General features: G+C 42.0%; 1 protein-coding gene across 2 annotated transcripts; it reads left to right on the top strand.

Moving 5' to 3' along the window:
* Positions 1–1,940: 1,940 nt before the first annotated feature.
* On the top strand, positions 1,941–16,175 carry LOC133129032 (adenylate kinase 7-like). 2 transcript variants are annotated; one of them, XM_061242837.1, is made up of 18 exons: positions 1,941–2,030; positions 2,136–2,276; positions 2,367–2,475; positions 2,649–2,743; positions 2,857–2,967; positions 3,103–3,186; positions 3,276–3,364; positions 3,517–3,607; positions 3,699–3,776; positions 7,604–7,753; positions 8,009–8,137; positions 8,729–8,831; positions 9,162–9,290; positions 12,343–12,408; positions 12,607–12,804; positions 13,113–13,330; positions 13,482–13,640; positions 15,111–16,175. In XM_061242837.1, exons 1-18 carry the CDS (start codon positions 1,941–1,943, stop codon positions 15,147–15,149), a joined length of 2,079 nt encoding a protein of 692 aa, XP_061098821.1. In that variant the 3' UTR covers positions 15,150–16,175. The 2 variants fall into 2 exon arrangements, with proteins under 2 accessions (XP_061098821.1, XP_061098822.1); XM_061242838.1 differs by lacking the exon at positions 7,604–7,753.
* The last annotated feature ends 21 nt before the right edge of the window (positions 16,176–16,196 follow it).

Here is a 16,196-nt window from a genome sequence, read left to right as displayed (position 1 = left end):
AAAATGTAGTGTACTTAAACAAGTACCCAAACTTTTTATCACTTGTTCTCGTAACAGAGTAGATGCACCTTAGAAACACACAGGGTATGGCTTGTATTTCTTAACCTTTGATGAAACGTATGACCTGGGTCATAATAAAACATTTTTTAAAACCATATCTTTGTGTGGCAAGAAGAAATATTTAACCTCCTAATATTTTAATATAATGCACAGAATTAGCATCAGTAAATGAGTGTAAGGATTTGCCCCGTTCTTAGGAGATTATTGCAATGTTATTCACTTAATCTGCGAGTGGTCATAATGTTTTGCCTCATCTGTGTATAGTGTGGGCCTTCTTGGTGATAGCATTTGATAGGAAGATCACTTTTTAGTAAGTCTGGATATGCATCTGCATTTCACAATCACAATCCTGCTCCTTAACAAATTTACCCACTTTAATAATAATAATAATAACAATAATAATAATAATAATAATAATAATACTGACTGTAGGGCAGCACCATTGCTAGTCACATGCCATAATTGTAAACTCATAATTGTAAACTGTAGTTTTTAACCAGTCCACTCTGATTATCCATACTTTTTTTCACTCACAAAATGTAATCTTACTTTGGAGAACATGATGCAATATGGTGTCATGTCAAGACCTTTTACTTAATGGTCGATTATTTAATGAAGTGGCCAGCCCTGCAGTTACCTGTTCTTTCTTGCGCGCAGTGAAATTATGAATTTGATGTCAGATCTATCCTATACTATCCTATACAACATACGGAGAATCCGCCCCTTTCTCACCCCCTACTCGACCCAGCTCCTGGTCCAAGCGATGGTTCTGTCCCGCCTGGACTACTGCAATTCCCTCTTGGCTGGCCTCCCAGCGTCTGCCATCAGACCCCTCCAACTCATCCAGAATGCAGCAGGTCGTCTGGTCTTCAACCTTCCCAAATACTCACACGTCACCCCCCTGCTTACTTCCCTCCACTGGCTGCCTGTCATGGCTCGCATTAAATTCAAAACATTGGTGCTAGCCTTCCAAGCAGTTAAAGGGTCTTCCCCAGCTTATCTACAAAAAATCATCAGACCCTACACCCCTGCCAGACCTCTTTGTTCAGCCTCCACAGGCCGCTTGGCACCTCCCCCTCTCCGAACCTCCACATCACGCTCACGACTACTGTCTGTTCTGGCTCCACGGTGGTGGAACGAACTCCCCGTTGAGGTCAGAACTGTAGAATCTCTCCCCACCTTCAAGCACAAGCTGAAGACACACCTCTTCAAGCAGCACCACTCCCCATCCCTCCCTACCTCCCTGTGAACCTTAATTGTTGTCTCTGTGACTTGCTTTGCGGTATTTTTAGTTGGCTAGGTAAGCAGTGTTTGGATAGTTAACTTTGGTCACTTTTGCTCTGTTTGTTTGTTTCTTTGTTCCCAAAAAAAAAAAAAAAAAAAAAAAGGCCCTCGTCCTTATCTTTGTTGTACAGGTAGCAGTTGAAATTGTACTTCCCTCTAGGGGCTTTCACTTTCAGCGAACTTATCCCTGGTTATGGGTATGCACTTACTTTGTTGTACGTCGCTCTGGATAAGAGCGTCTGCCAAATGCCAATAATGTAATGTAATGTAATCTAAAAACAGTACGTATAACCTCATGAGTGTAGAGAGGTAACCAGAACAAAAGAACTAAAACAGAACATTAATCAACAGGAACATGCACGGGCTATCCTCCCTCCCTTGCTAAGCACCGGTATGCTTTGCGTGTTGCACGTCACAATTGTATTTTTTTTAAATAAATGGAGATGAGAAAGCAATAGTTTTAGTTGGTGCCGGTAATACGCTACTATTTTTTCCAACCGCAATAAAAAAAAAAAAAAAATGCTTCTCACCATAGCAACAGATCGTGTTCTCGGTTGCTGAGCAGCACATGCAGTGCAGTCTCAACATACAACAGAATGGCGGATGAACAAAAAACATTAAGTCCTCGAACTAAAAAGGTTTTTGTCAACCTCATCGACTCATATTCTTCCAAATGCATCGGGAAGGTAAGTTGGATAGTTCAGACTTACAATTAGGCAACGTAGAGTGGTGTGCTTCAACTTCTGTTTCAGAACAGTACTGTATGCTTGTTTTTCCTGCCCATGCTACAGTTCCTGTCAAACTGTATTCCTGGAGCGTCTTTGGAGGACGATGAGGGCGAGGAAGAAAACGCAATAACTTTTCAGATAGTGGGAACAGTCGAAACCACGACGGATAAACGAGGGTCTCGTTTTTCATCGGATGAGTATTGTGTGCGTGAAATAACAAATTCAAATTGCTACATGAACGACATGTGAGTTTGTAGTTCACTTAAAGTTTAAGTACTAACCTTGGACTTCTAGGGTGTTGGCCGTGAAGACCTCCTACAACGTCTGATGGAATGCGATGTTATCGTTTATAACATCAGCGAAAACTCTGCGCAATTGGATGAGGCGTCTTGGGCGATATCTGGTATGGACTGCAGGTCATTTGATTATTACTGGTTCGCTTTGATAGAAGTTACTATTTGTATACATGTGATTCATAGGCCTATAATGCTTCATTGTTGATGGCTGGATGTATGATTCGTATACACATTTTAGACAAGCGAGTGTTTTATTGCCGATACTGGGATTGCTTTTCAGCACTGCATAGTGAAATAAATAATTTTGGTGGTCCGAAGATGTTTATCTTGATATCAACCGTGATGACGTGGGCCCTGACCAAACCAATTGACCCAGTGAGTATTTCCAGTGTTGCCACTTATGTAAAATTTAGGCATACTTGTAGCTGACTACACACCGCACACCCTCATAACAGTTGAGAATACTGACTTTTTTTTTTCCTCCCCAGGATGACCTGGACATCCCTTTCACAGAGGAAGACTACAGAAGAAGACGACCCCATCCAAATTTTAAAGAACACATTAGTATAGAAAGACTTGTGCTTAAAATGGGCAAAATGGTGAGAATGGCAGTTGTGGACCCTTGTGTAGGGATTGGGCATAGGGCATTATTTTATTTTAATCTCATTATTGGAACTGGTTAATTTTCTATGTTTTTGTATCATTTAGTTTTTCACTCTTTCATATTTTTTCAGAAAAAGTCCAGATTGTCTACCTATGTTGTGGCTGCTGGTCTACAATATGGAATGGGAGAGAACATATTTCACTACTTCTTCAGGGTGAGCAATATCATATCATTATTACTGCTGTTGCTGCATATTTCAGCTTCTTTCCTTGAAAACATTGCATTGTTCTTTTCTTTTTATAGGCCTCTTGGTTGGGTGAGGTTTCCAGAGTTCCTGTTTTTGGATCAGGCAGTAATGTCATTCCAACAATACATGTCAATGACCTAGCAGGGTGTGTTCCATTATTAATTACACACACTGTTCCATCCAAATGGGTATTGCATGACCCAAATACACCAAAATTAATTTAATTAAAAAAATGATGTTTCATCTAGCTGTAAGAGTATTTGTGTTTTTACACTTAATTTTATTTTTTTCCGTCAGCTTGATCCAGAATATTATTGACCACAAACCAAAGACGCACTACTTAATGGCTGTGGATGACTCCGATAATACATTTGAAGACATTGTCAAGGTAATTGTTAACAAGATGGGTTGTTCATTCCTCCTAACCCATATTTTGTCTGCAAGATATATTTGGAACATTATCTTTCTGTGTTCCCCAGACAATCAGCAGTGTTCTTGGTCCAGGCAAAATAGAAAAAGTACCAAAAGAAGAGGCATTCCTCATCAAAGATTTCACGGTATGTGACATTGTTGTGACAGTAGTATGGTGTTTATCATGATGTGAATGAGATCATATACTCACATTTCACATGATAATTGGATATTTGATCAACCTTTGATCATACTTTAGGTAAATCATCTCTATAACTAAAGGGATTTGAATACAATAAATCCTCAAATTGTGTCCGGGATTCTATTTGAAGCCGGGCCTCGGATAATAGCCGGGGGCGTGGTCAATTCGGACAAATAAAGGCCGGCCCCCAAATACAAGCCGGGGTAATATTGCCTACCAGTAGGGCTATCAGTCCATGAGCACTAGAAGACATTGTTTCGATTTAACTCAATGAAATAAAAGAGCTCTTCTTAATATTTTATATTGTTGGTTGGTTTAATACTGTTGCCAATGAAAAGTCGTTGTCCTACACCATGGGTCTCCAACATGCTCTCAAGCTACCAGTCGCTTGCCGCCCCCTTCTGAGTAGCTTGCCAAAGGCTGAAGCAGTATACATTTAAACACAATTGTTGCCACGAGGCATTCCAGCCTACGAATTTAATAAAAATTAAATCAGGCAAAATTAAAAATTAACTCAATTTTGGCTACTTGGCTACGCAATAAGGTTTCCATGTATTTACAGCATAGCGCACGTTCAATGAATGAATGAAAGCGGCTGCCTTGGCTCGCAATAAACAGACGGGTGGAAATCCTGACACTCTTTCAACTACATAAAACTTAACAGTGAACCATCAAATACCCCCCAGATTTCAGTGCCCATCAGTCCCAACATTTAGCAATAGAATCAAACAGTCCAAAAGTAAATTAAATCCCAAACCAAAGCGAAAATCTTTTGATAGCCTACCGGTATGCTGCTCCAAACCGAACGCATGTCTCACAATAAAACGCACTTTAGGAAAAAAAGATCCTTAACTTGCTGTTATCTACGCTAATTTGTTATTGTTCATGAAGGCGTGTCTGGCAAGTTGTTATTTTATGGATTCTGGACTTGCATGTGATTTATTGTGTTTGAGAATATTTGCAATAAACTAAGTCTGTTAAGACTGACACTATGACTTACCAAACGGTGTTCCTGATTAGCCTACACTAATTGATTTCTGAACGGTTACAGGAAGTGTTGAACAGTGTTGGCCCACTTTAAGTGTAGCCTTTTACTTTATTTCTAAGAATAAAATTCTGCAACAGAAGCCTAATAAGAAATAAAGGCCTGCCTCGAATACAAGCCTGCCCCAAATAAAGGCCTGAGCTTTGTGCAGCCTAAGTAAATCAAAGACCCCAGACACAATTTGAGGATTTATGGTAAGGATTTAACATTTGTAAAATGGATTGAAAAGTGAGATACAAAAGATATTTCAGGTGTAATTCTGAACAATCACTAGTTGTAAATGGGCAAAAGGTCATTTCTGCATGGATATCAAATTGCATTTATTTGCCCACAGAGTTGCCAACACCAAATAGCTTGCTCGGCCATGTAAAGGACAGAGACCTTTGGGGTTTTGGACTCCAGGCTTGATGCTGTGCTGGATATGCTTGTAGTCTGTTGTCTGTAGGTAAATTACAATTCTAGATGGACTGACTGGGGAGTTCCACCCGGGGAACGAGAGGGTCGCCTCTCTGCGACTACGTGTTGCTGGGGGGAAAGCTCTGACTGTCGTTTCTGCTTATGCACCAAACGGCAGTTCAGAGTATCCGGCCTTCATGGAGTCACTGGGCGGCATCCTAGAAAGAGTGCCACCCGGAGACTCCATAGTTCTGCTGGGCGACTTCAACGCTCACGTGGGCAATGACGGAGAAATCTGGAAGGGGGTGATTGGGAGGAATGGCCTGCCCGATCTTAACCCGAGCGGTGTCTTGTTACTGGACTTCTGTGCTGGTCATGGATTGTCGATAACAAACACCATGTTCGAGCATAGGGTAGCTCATAAGTGTACTTGGTACCAGAGCACCTTAGGCCAAAGATCGATGATCGACTTTCGTATCATCAGACCTTCGGCAGTCACTGAAGCAAAAACCCGGGTACGGGAGGAGTTCGGGGAGGCTATGGAGAAGGACTTTCGGTTGGCCTCGAGGAAGTTCTGGCAAACCATCCGACGAATCAGAAAGGGAAAGCAGGGCTTGTGTCAGGCTGTTTTCAGCAGGGGAGGAGAACTGCTGACTGGGAATGTTGTCGGGCGGTGGAAAGAGCACTCCGAGGAGCCCCTTGAACCCGAACAACACGTCCTCTGTGGAAGAGGCAGAGCCCGAAGACTCGGGGGAATCTGCACCTATATCCCTTGCGGAAGTTGCTGAGGTAATCAAAAAGCTCCTCAGCGGCAAGTCGCCGGGTGTGGATGAGATTTGCCCTGAGATACTGAAGGCTCTGGACATTGTTGGGCTGTCTTGGCTGACACGCCTCTTCAGTGTCGCGTGGAGGTCGGGGACAGTACCTGCAGAGTGGCAGACTGGGGTGGTGGTCCCTATTTTCAAGAAGGGGGACTGGAGGGTGTGCTCCAATTATCGGGGTATCACACTCCTCAGCCTCCCCGGGAAAGCTTTACTCTAGGGTGCTGGAAAGGAGGCTCCGACCGACGGTCGAACCTTGGATTCAGGAGGAGCAATGTGGCTTCCGTCCTGGTCGGAAGCCACATTGGACCAGCTCTTTACCTTGGTGGGGTTGCTGGCGGAGTCATGGGAGTTTGCCCATCCAGTCCACATGTGCTTTGTGGACTTGGAGAAGGCTTTTGACCGTGTCCCCCGGGGAACCCTGCGGGGGGTACTGCGGGAGTATGGGGTACCGAGGCTGTTGTTACGAGCCATCCGGTCCCTGTATAACCAAAGTGAGAGCTGGGTCCGCATCCTCGGCACAAAGTCAAGCACGTTTCCAATGGGTGTTGGACTCCACCAAGGTTGCCCCTTGTCACCGGTCCTGTTTGTGATATTCATGGACAGGATCTCAAGGCACAGCCGAGGCGAGTGTCCGGTTTGGTGACCTCAGAATTGCGTCTCTGCTTTTTGCGGACCTTTTTACGTGACCTTCAGCATGCACTGGAGCGGTTTGCAGCCGAGTGAGAAGCAGCCGGGATGAGAGTCAGCACCTCCAAGTCTGAGTCCATGGTTCTCTGCCGGAAAACTGTGGATTGCTCCCTCCGGGTTGGTAACGAGTCATTGCCCCAAATGAAGGATTTCAAGTATCTCAGGGTCTTGTTCGCAAGTGAGGGTAGAAGGGAGCAGATCAGTGCAGCGTCAGCAGTAATGCGGGCGTTGCACCGGACTGTTGTGTAGAAGGGAGCTGAGCCGGAAAGCGAAGCTCTCGATTTAGCGGTTGATCTACGTCCCAACCCTCACCTATAGTCACGAGCTTTGGGTAGTGACCGAAAGAACGAGATTGTGTATACAAGCAGCCGAAATGAGCTTAGGGTGGCGGGCTCAGCCTTAGAGATAGGGTGAGGAGCTCGGACATCCGGAAGGAGCTCGGAGTAGAGCCGCTACTCCTTTGCGTCGAAAGGAGCCAATTGCGGTGGTTTGGGCATCTGAGCAGGATGCTTCCCGGGCGCCTCCCTTTGGAGGTTTTCCGGGCTCGTCCAACTGGGCGGAGACCCCGAGGTAGACCCAGAACCTGCTGGTGAGATAATATATCTCTCCTGGTCTGGGAACGCCTCAGGATCCCCCAGGAGGAGCTGAAATGCGTTTCTGGGGAGAGGGACGCCTGGAATACCCAGCTTAGTTTACTGCCACTGCGACCCGACTCCGGATAAGCGGGTGATAATGGATGGATGGATGGATAGATGGACTGAATGGCATGTAGTCATCATTATGCATTGTTACATTCTTGTGTGTCTGCTGTCTCCACAGCAAGGGCAAATTGACTCCCTGTCCATCAGCCTGCACACAGAAGCTGTCTTTTTGAAGAACCGTTTTAATATCCACTGGGTGTGCGAGTCAGGGATGGTCGCAAGCATTGACCATGTGGTAAAAGAATACAGACAAAACAGACAATTGCTGGTAAATTCATATATTGGACATAATTTACACACACTAGTAGAGCAAAGTCAAGTGCAATATTCTCAATTTCAGAACATAAACCGTCATGTCCAAGAGAATAATAATAATAATAATAATAATAATAATAATAATAATAATGCTAATAATGATTAATGATTGAGGAATTTGCAGTAAAATGGGTTGGACATTCAAGTTGTGATTGGGAATTCCTGGTCTGAGGAGCACAAATGTTTTTTGTTTTTTTTCCCCCTTTAGCCAATCCGTGTCTGCATCCTAGGACCACCTGCAGTGGGTAAAACCACAGTGGCGGCAAAGATATGCAAGCATTACAAAATCCATCATGTCACAGTCAAGGATGCCATCGCTGAGAAAATTACACAGCTGGTCAGTGAAATGTCCCAGAATCCTCTATCCCTCTTTAGTTTTATATACAGATGTTCATTTTATATAGCCCAACTTTTAAGTTAATAATATAAGTATAAGGACTGAGAATGCAGTTGCAATAAAGTTTATATTCCACAGTCATAGTAACTGCTGTATTTTACTGAACACTGCTGTTACTTTCTGTTGGCTGAGATATTGTGCAGATAGTGGAAATGTAATCCTCAAATGTAATCCTGGGCCGGCCTGTAGTGCAGTGGTTAAGGTTCATGACTAGGACCCGCAAGGTTGTCGGTTTGATCCCTGGTGTAGCCACAATAAGATCCAAAGTAGGGCTAAGCCCTTGAGCAGGGCATTGCTCCAGGGGAGGATTGTCTCCTGCTTAGTCTAAATGAACTATAAGTCACTTTGGATAAAAGCGTCAGCCAAATCACATGTAACCTAACCTAACCTCAGATAACTATCCACTGATTACGAAGTAGCAATCTGAAGATACGACCTGGTCTTTTGAGATTCTGTTAATTAATTTTTTCTGTTATATGCATGGTTGGTGGTGGTGGTGTTTGTAGATAATTGATTTCAATTTTAATCCAGGAGGAAGTGCTTCAGATGGACAGTCAAGAGGATGAGAGTTTTGACGCCTTAGCTGCACAGGAACTGTTGGATTCTCTGAAGGACAACATGAATCAGAATGGAGGTATTACACAGGCCTAGTAAAGTGGAAAATTGTGTGGGTGCTGCTGTTGTAAGGCTACTCATCAGTAAAATGTATGGATAACTGGATGAGATTCATAAATGTAAGAAATCAAGAGGGTTCATAAATGATAAGAAATCTAGCAGAGGCCCATTTCCAAACGATCTATTTTGTACTCAGCGAGACTTTATTACACCCAGTTTAATTGCCATCTGGTAACTGCAGTTTACTGCTATATTTATACCATATCTCCTTCCTCATTTGATGGTAGAACAAATTAAATCAAAATGTAATGTGAGTGTAAATATTTATAGGAGTCATCTGTTTTTTTAGGTCGATTGGATGACCAGCTTGTTTTTCAAATTCTGAGAGAGAAGCTGAATTCAAAACCATGCAGAAACCAAGGGTTTGTTCTGGATGGCTATCCTAAGACATATGATCAAGCCAAGGAGATGTTTTATGGTATGGATCTTGGTTTCATCCAGTGTTAAAAATGCACAAACATAATGTACGTACATTTAACTGTCTTTTCTTTTTTTTTCTTTTTTTAAAGAATATTTTTATTGCTTTTTTTCATATAGAACACAAAACACAGCTCAGACATGACAAATCAGATGAGTAGATAGTAAAAAAAAAAAAAAAAATAGGTTTCAAAAAGTTAACATTCTATTCTTTCCTTTCCCCCCTACCCCCCACAGCCAATGGGAAAAACAAAAACAAAAATAATACAGGCAGCATCACAAGAATGGATACTTCGATATAAGAACCACAAGGTTATTACAAAGTTACATGTAGACTGGCTTCCCTCAAATGAAGTACCAGAATAGGTTATAGGTAATAAGGTTCCCAGACTTTATGAAAGGTACCTACAGAGGAGTGCAACATGCATGATATGTATTCATTTGGAATACACTCCATTACCAATTTTTTGGTCGGGGCAGTATCTTTGATCCAGAATAACAGAATATTCTTCCTGGCAGCAAAGGACAGTAAATTGAATAACCTCTTGAGATTGTTATTTGTTATATGACAATCTGGAAGGCCGAGTAGAAGGCATATAGGGTCTAATTCAATTCGAACACTGAGACATAATTAATCTACAATACCAGACCAGTACCGTTTCAACTTTACACATGACCACAAACAATGAATATAATTACCAGTCTCCGTGTCACACTTCCAGCAAAGCAGAGATGTATTTGCATTAATTTTGTTTTTAAGAACAGGTGTTATATGTGTACAGTGTAAAATTCTATGCTGTGTGGATTTAGTTCTGTTACAAATGGAAATTTTACCCGCACTCTCTGCCAGACCACATCGCTAATGGAGATGCCCCGGTCTCTCTCCCAGGCTTGCTTAGTGTCACTGGAGGTTAGAGATAAATTGGAATTCAGGGCTCTATAGAATACACTAATACGCTTCTTAGTTATCTGTAAAGACAAGACTCTTTCCATATGAGAAATGGTATTATTGGTCATTAATGTAGTGTCTTTAGTAATGAAATGTCTAATCTGTAGATATCTAAAAAACTCAAGATTTGTGTAGGCCAAAGTGCTGCTGTATCTCCTGAAAGGATAATAAAACCTGGCCCTCAAGTAGATCTCCTAGCTTTGTTATCCCCTGTCTGTGCCATTTTTTAAAGCCCTAGTCTTGACAGTCTGAGAGAAAGTCTGGGTTGTGCAAAATGGGAGTAAGAGGAGATGTAAATTGAGCACAGCCCTCTATATTACGAACAGACCTCCAAACCTTAACTGCGCTTAAGGTGATAGGGTTACTGCAGAGGTCTTTAACAGACCTTTATAGTTCTTTACAAACAGCAGGTTCCACAGGGGACATTTGGACTGAACGGATTCAATATCAAGCCAGATCGAGGCCGGGTCGGATTTGAGCCAGTCAGCCAACACCCGAAGATGGGCATCTCACATTTGGCACAGTTTTGCCATCTTTAGTCAGGGCTTCCTTTTGCTCCAGATAAAGGTACTCAGCCAGCCCTCAAGAATCTTAATAACCTTGTTTGAAAGTTAAATTGGGGATCATTTGCAGTGGGTAGAGTAGTCATCATTTTTATGACAGCAATTCTGCCCAACCAGGAAAGAGGCAGGGGGCCCAACGCTCCAAGTCCGCCTTTAAAGCCTCCAAAAGGGGAGGATAATTGGTCTTAAACAGCTGACCAAATGTAGGTGTTATATGTATTCCCAAGTAAATAAAACCAGCGGGTGACCAATGGAAAGGAAAGGGTTGAGACAGGCCTGGAACAGACAATAAAGATCCCAGTGGCATGGCCTCAGATTTTACCAGATTGATCTTATAGCCTGAGAAGGTACCGAATGTAGAGATACAAAGGGCCTTTGTCGCAAAGCAGCTTTACAGAATTAGAAACCGGGCCCCAAGAGTACGCCTAGGGCAACGGTGGCAAGGAAAAACTCCCTGGAAACAGAAAGAAACCTTGAGCAGAATCTGAAAACCAGAAAACCAGATTAAATAAAAGTACATAAATGTCCACAGATGAGGTTGAGGGATGGCAGGAACACCAATGGGTGGCACTGTCAGGCATCAGGACAGCCTTGGTGCTACAGCTGAATCAGCAGTGGCAGGAGGGAGTTGTACGGCTGGTCTTGGGCTGGAGTTCTGGGCCAGGAGGGGATGCGCAGGAAAGTTGGGCTAGTGCTCCGGGCAGGTGCCCAGAGCGGGGAGAAGAGGAAAGTAACAGTGTTAGGGGGTCCAGATAGTAATTGGTCAATCACAGCAGGATGGAGAGGTACCTGCATGCGATAAGGAGAACCCCGGCAGAATAAGGCTATGGCAGCGTAGCTAAGGGAAGCAGAGGCAGTGGCCAACACAGCCATGAGGGCAGGCTTGAGACGGTCACCACCAGACCAAGACTGGTTATACTTAACACAGCACTACCAACAATGATCCACTGACAGCACTGACCGCCAAGTCCACCAGAGACTCTATAGCTTATGCCAGCCACCCACTCCTGCCCCTCAACTATAGGACAGAATAATAATAAGTTTTTAGCCTAGCTTTAAATAAGGTGAAAATGTCTGCACCCCAAACATGAGCAGGCAATTTGTTCCACAGGAAAGGAGCACGATAGGAAAAGCCTCTGCCACCTATGGAACATTTAGTTATTCTAGGAATAACAAGGAGGCCTGCACCCTGCGAACGGAGTATTCGTGAGGGAGTATAAGGATGAAGTCAATTGTTTAAATACAGAGGGGCAAGCCCATGTAAGGCTTTAAAAGTCAGAAGTAGTATTTTGTTATCTATTCGGAATTTAACAGGCAGCCAGTGAAGTGAAGCTAACACTGGGCTGATGTGCTCAAATCAGACAGATTTAAAGAGATAGTTTGAATCAGACAGGGTTTGTGGTTTTGATAAAAATATTAGCATGTCATCGGCATATAGAGTAATTTTGTGCTCCCTCTCACCAATGGAGATACCAGATATCAAGGCATTCTGTCTTATGGTCTGGGCCAAAAGCTCAATAGTTCTTTTCTTTTTTTTTTAGGTGAAGAGGAAACTGAAGAGGACACCAAATCCAAAATGCCTCCATTTAACCAGAACATCATCCCAGGTGAGTCGATGATATGTTTGTACAATTTTCTACCATAACTTGTGCAATTTCTCTTATTTGATGAGGTTAAGTTTTAAATTAATTACAAATTATTATTTTAGACATTTTAATTACTGACTGGTCACAGCGTTTATTTGTATCATTCTTGAATGTCACCCTGTTATGGTAGTAGTTTCTTTGTCCCTGTCTCTGTTGCAGACTATGTTTTCTCTCTGGATGCCACGGATGAATTCCTGAAAATACGTGTGCAGAACCTTCCAGAGAGTATGGTAGAGGATACGCACTATGCTCGGGACCAGTTCCTCCGCCACCTGGCTGAATTCAGGGACTGTAGTTTGCAGGATGAAACTGTGCTGGACTACTTTGATGAGCTGGAGATTCATCCCGAACACATGGGTAACAAAGAAACTAGTCCTCTATGAATAGAGTTACAGTTTTCCTGATGTTCCCAACAAAGGACCACACACAAAGATTATTTAAAGAGTCAACAAATATCTGAAACATCATAGAAGCTAGATGTTTGTGTCAAAACTCTGGTAACTGGATCCAGGTAGATGCCTGTTTTCTTCATCTCAACCTGAGAATTAAAACAATGCATTTATCATTATGGTCTTGGTATAAAAGTTAGTGATGATGTTATAAAGAGAACTGTGAACTGCTGAATTTTCAAGTGGTGAATGGTCTTTTCTTGGTTATTCTTTTAGAAGTTACCGGGGAGGATTCTGAATACTTGGCTGTGACTGAGAAAATCATCAGGGCTGTGGGGAAAGCCAAAAACTATGGCCCCTCGGCTGAGGAGCAGGAGGAGGAGGTGCATAGGAATGATGAAGAGAAGATAAAGCTGCTGGCAGAAGAGAGGGAAGAGAGAGTGAGAAGGGATGCAGAGGAGGCAGTTTGGCGGGCAGCTCAGTTAGAGGAATGGGTAAGCAGAGGTTTGTTGGATATGTGTTCATCTTGTTGGGCCAAATGTTAAACTGCAATACTGTGCGTACCCTATGTAAGGTGGTAAACTATTAGATGTGTTAAGTGCTGAACTGCACTGTTGTGTTTTGTGTGAATCTGTCCATTCAAAGAGTAAAAATCGAAAGGAGGTGAAAAGACAGGAGCAAGAGTTGCTGGAGGCTCGTTCCATCCCCTTAAGGAACTATCTGATGAAGAATGTGATGCCCACCGTCACCCATGCACTAATTGAATGTTATAAAATCAAACCAGATGACCCAGTTGACTTTCTGGTAATGTTTTCTCTTCAATACTGGACACACAAATCCCCTCAAAATGAAATGAATTATGAAATGTGTGCTGTAAATAAGAAATTGAGAATGATTTATGAAAAATGTAGCATTTAATTTTGTTTTATGCTAGGGGCCAGATGTACTAAGCGTTTTGTGACCATTTTCAGGCGCACATGACACATTCTGCCCAGGAAACATGCATATGTATCAAACTGGCGCAGATCGCGCAAATAAAGGGCGGCGATATTATAAGTGTTCCGTTGAATTGAGTAAAGTTACAATTAACAAGCGTCAAATTGTGTGTGAAACAATGAAACAGATCTAGGCTTCAATGATGCACAGAAATAATATTTGCCACAAGAATCACATTATTTTAACCCCCAGAGCAAGAAATAATCAAACTGATTATTAATAATAAATATTAATTAATGATTGCAGCCAAGCAATAATTAAGGCTGGGTGTTTGTCACGGAAAATATTTACAAAATAATTTGTTAAAGGTACAAAAGGTCATATTTTTGAGTGAAAACATTGTTATTCCTATCATTGGAAAAGTGTTTATAGTCCTTAAATTTGGGTATCAAAATATGTAGTTGACCGACCGACACTGTATAGCTGTACAATCGTTTTAAAGCTCATTGGTTGAAAATTGGTTCTAATTGCCACAATGGCTTTTCAACATCAGTGCGTTTACAGGAAGGAAGGAGAATTAATAAACAGTCTTGTGGTTTGAAGGCGTTTGTTGCTGCGTTTCCTCTCTTGACTGTTAGAAGTCCAAAGTAATTTTTTCAAATTAACCAATAGGTTATCTCATGCGAAGCAATGGTAAGTGACAGAAATTACGTGCTCAACCGTAGTGCAGTTCAAAAAATCAGTGTTTCCGCTAGTAAAAAAAATAAAAATAAAAAAGTAGGCTAAATGCAATTTTGGTGCTTTTAAACGCAACATGTACAACATGTAAACTGTACATCTTTCCACGATGTACAGAAGCGAGTGTTTGTTTTGTTTTGTTATCCTTCAAAACATTCTGTCTCGGCAATAGTGAAGCTTATTGCAACGTTACATCTTGCATTTAATTTAAACGAAAATAGCCGCCGCAGCTGGAATATGTGCACATTTTGTCGTACACTGGATACGCTTTTACGTGCCAGCCGATGCTTGAATATCGCCACATGCAGTGTAGATTTTCAATGCACTAAACACCTGTTTTAACTGCACTGTTTAAAATCGGTCTCTTTTGCCAAATGTGGTTTGTAGGTAGTCCCATTCTCTGATTGCCTTCGTAAATAAGATGTTAATTTCAAGCAGACTGCAACCGCACCAACACACTCTTGTCAGGACGCATTTTGCGCGACAAGCTTTGTACGTAAAAATGGCCCTATGTGTTCTAGTACTCCGTTTTGCTGTTATTCTTTTATGTTTTCTTCTTCTTTTGAGTAAAATTTTGCTGTGTTTTTTTTCATTTTTCAGGCTGAATATCTCCTAAGGAACAGTGCTCTTGTTGACTGAATCTCGAAAATGGCTAACCATGGACGTAATATGTTCTATAAATGTCTACTTGTCAACTATTTTAAATCCCTTTATAATATGTGCAGCTTGTCTTTCATTGTTAAGAAAACATTCCACACACCATTACACAGCCACCTGATCTGTTGACAGAAGACAGGATGGATCCATGGATTCACGTTTTGGTGCACCTGTGCACACTGTGGCCTCCGTTTCCTGTTCTTACCTGACAGGAATTGAACCCGGTGTGGTCTTCTGCTACTGTAGGCTGTAGCCCATCCACTTCAAGGTTTGATGTGTTGTGTGATCACAGGTGCTTTTTGCATACCACTGTTGTAAAACTTTTTTGTTATTCTTGCCTCCCTGTCAACTTGAACCAGTCTGGCCATTCTTTGACCTCTCTCATTTACAAGGCTTTTCACCCACAGAACTGCTTATTTGGTGTTCTTTGTTTTTGCACCTGTCTCTCTAAACTGTTGTACATGAACATCCCAGGAGATATGAGATACTCAAACAAACAATCCAGCGAACCGACAATCATTCCATGGTCGAAGCCACTTGGATCCCATTCTGATCCCATCATCATCATCAACAACAACTGAACCTCTTGACCATGCATGTTTTTATGCGTTGAGTTGCTGCCGCATGATTGGCTGATTAGTTGTTTGCATTAACAAGATGGTGTAGGTATCATCCTTATGCAGTGGTCAATGAGTGTGTATGTATGACAGAAATGTTATGATACTTGCTGTACAAAAACCCCTAGACTAGCCGATTAAAACTCTTAATAGCATAACCCCAGTTAAACAGCAAGCCAATAAATGTTTTATGTACTAATAATAATTCACAAATGAGTATTAACAATATTACGTTTTGATGGATTTTTATTGAAAACAATTATGATGCATAATTATAATTATATTCGTTGGATATACAATTATGACTGACATTGGTAATAAACAATAATTGTCCTGTTTTTGAACAATCAACATAAATGACATTACCTGTATTGTTGGGCTATGTGACAAACTTGTGCAAGCTGTGACGTTT

The sequence above is a fragment of the Conger conger genome, chromosome 5, assembly GCF_963514075.1.
Source record: "Conger conger chromosome 5, fConCon1.1, whole genome shotgun sequence".
Taxonomy (NCBI): Eukaryota; Metazoa; Chordata; class Actinopteri; order Anguilliformes; family Congridae; genus Conger; species Conger conger.
The sequence above is the reverse complement of the archived record's forward strand: the minus strand, read 5'-3'. Positions and strand labels throughout refer to the sequence as shown.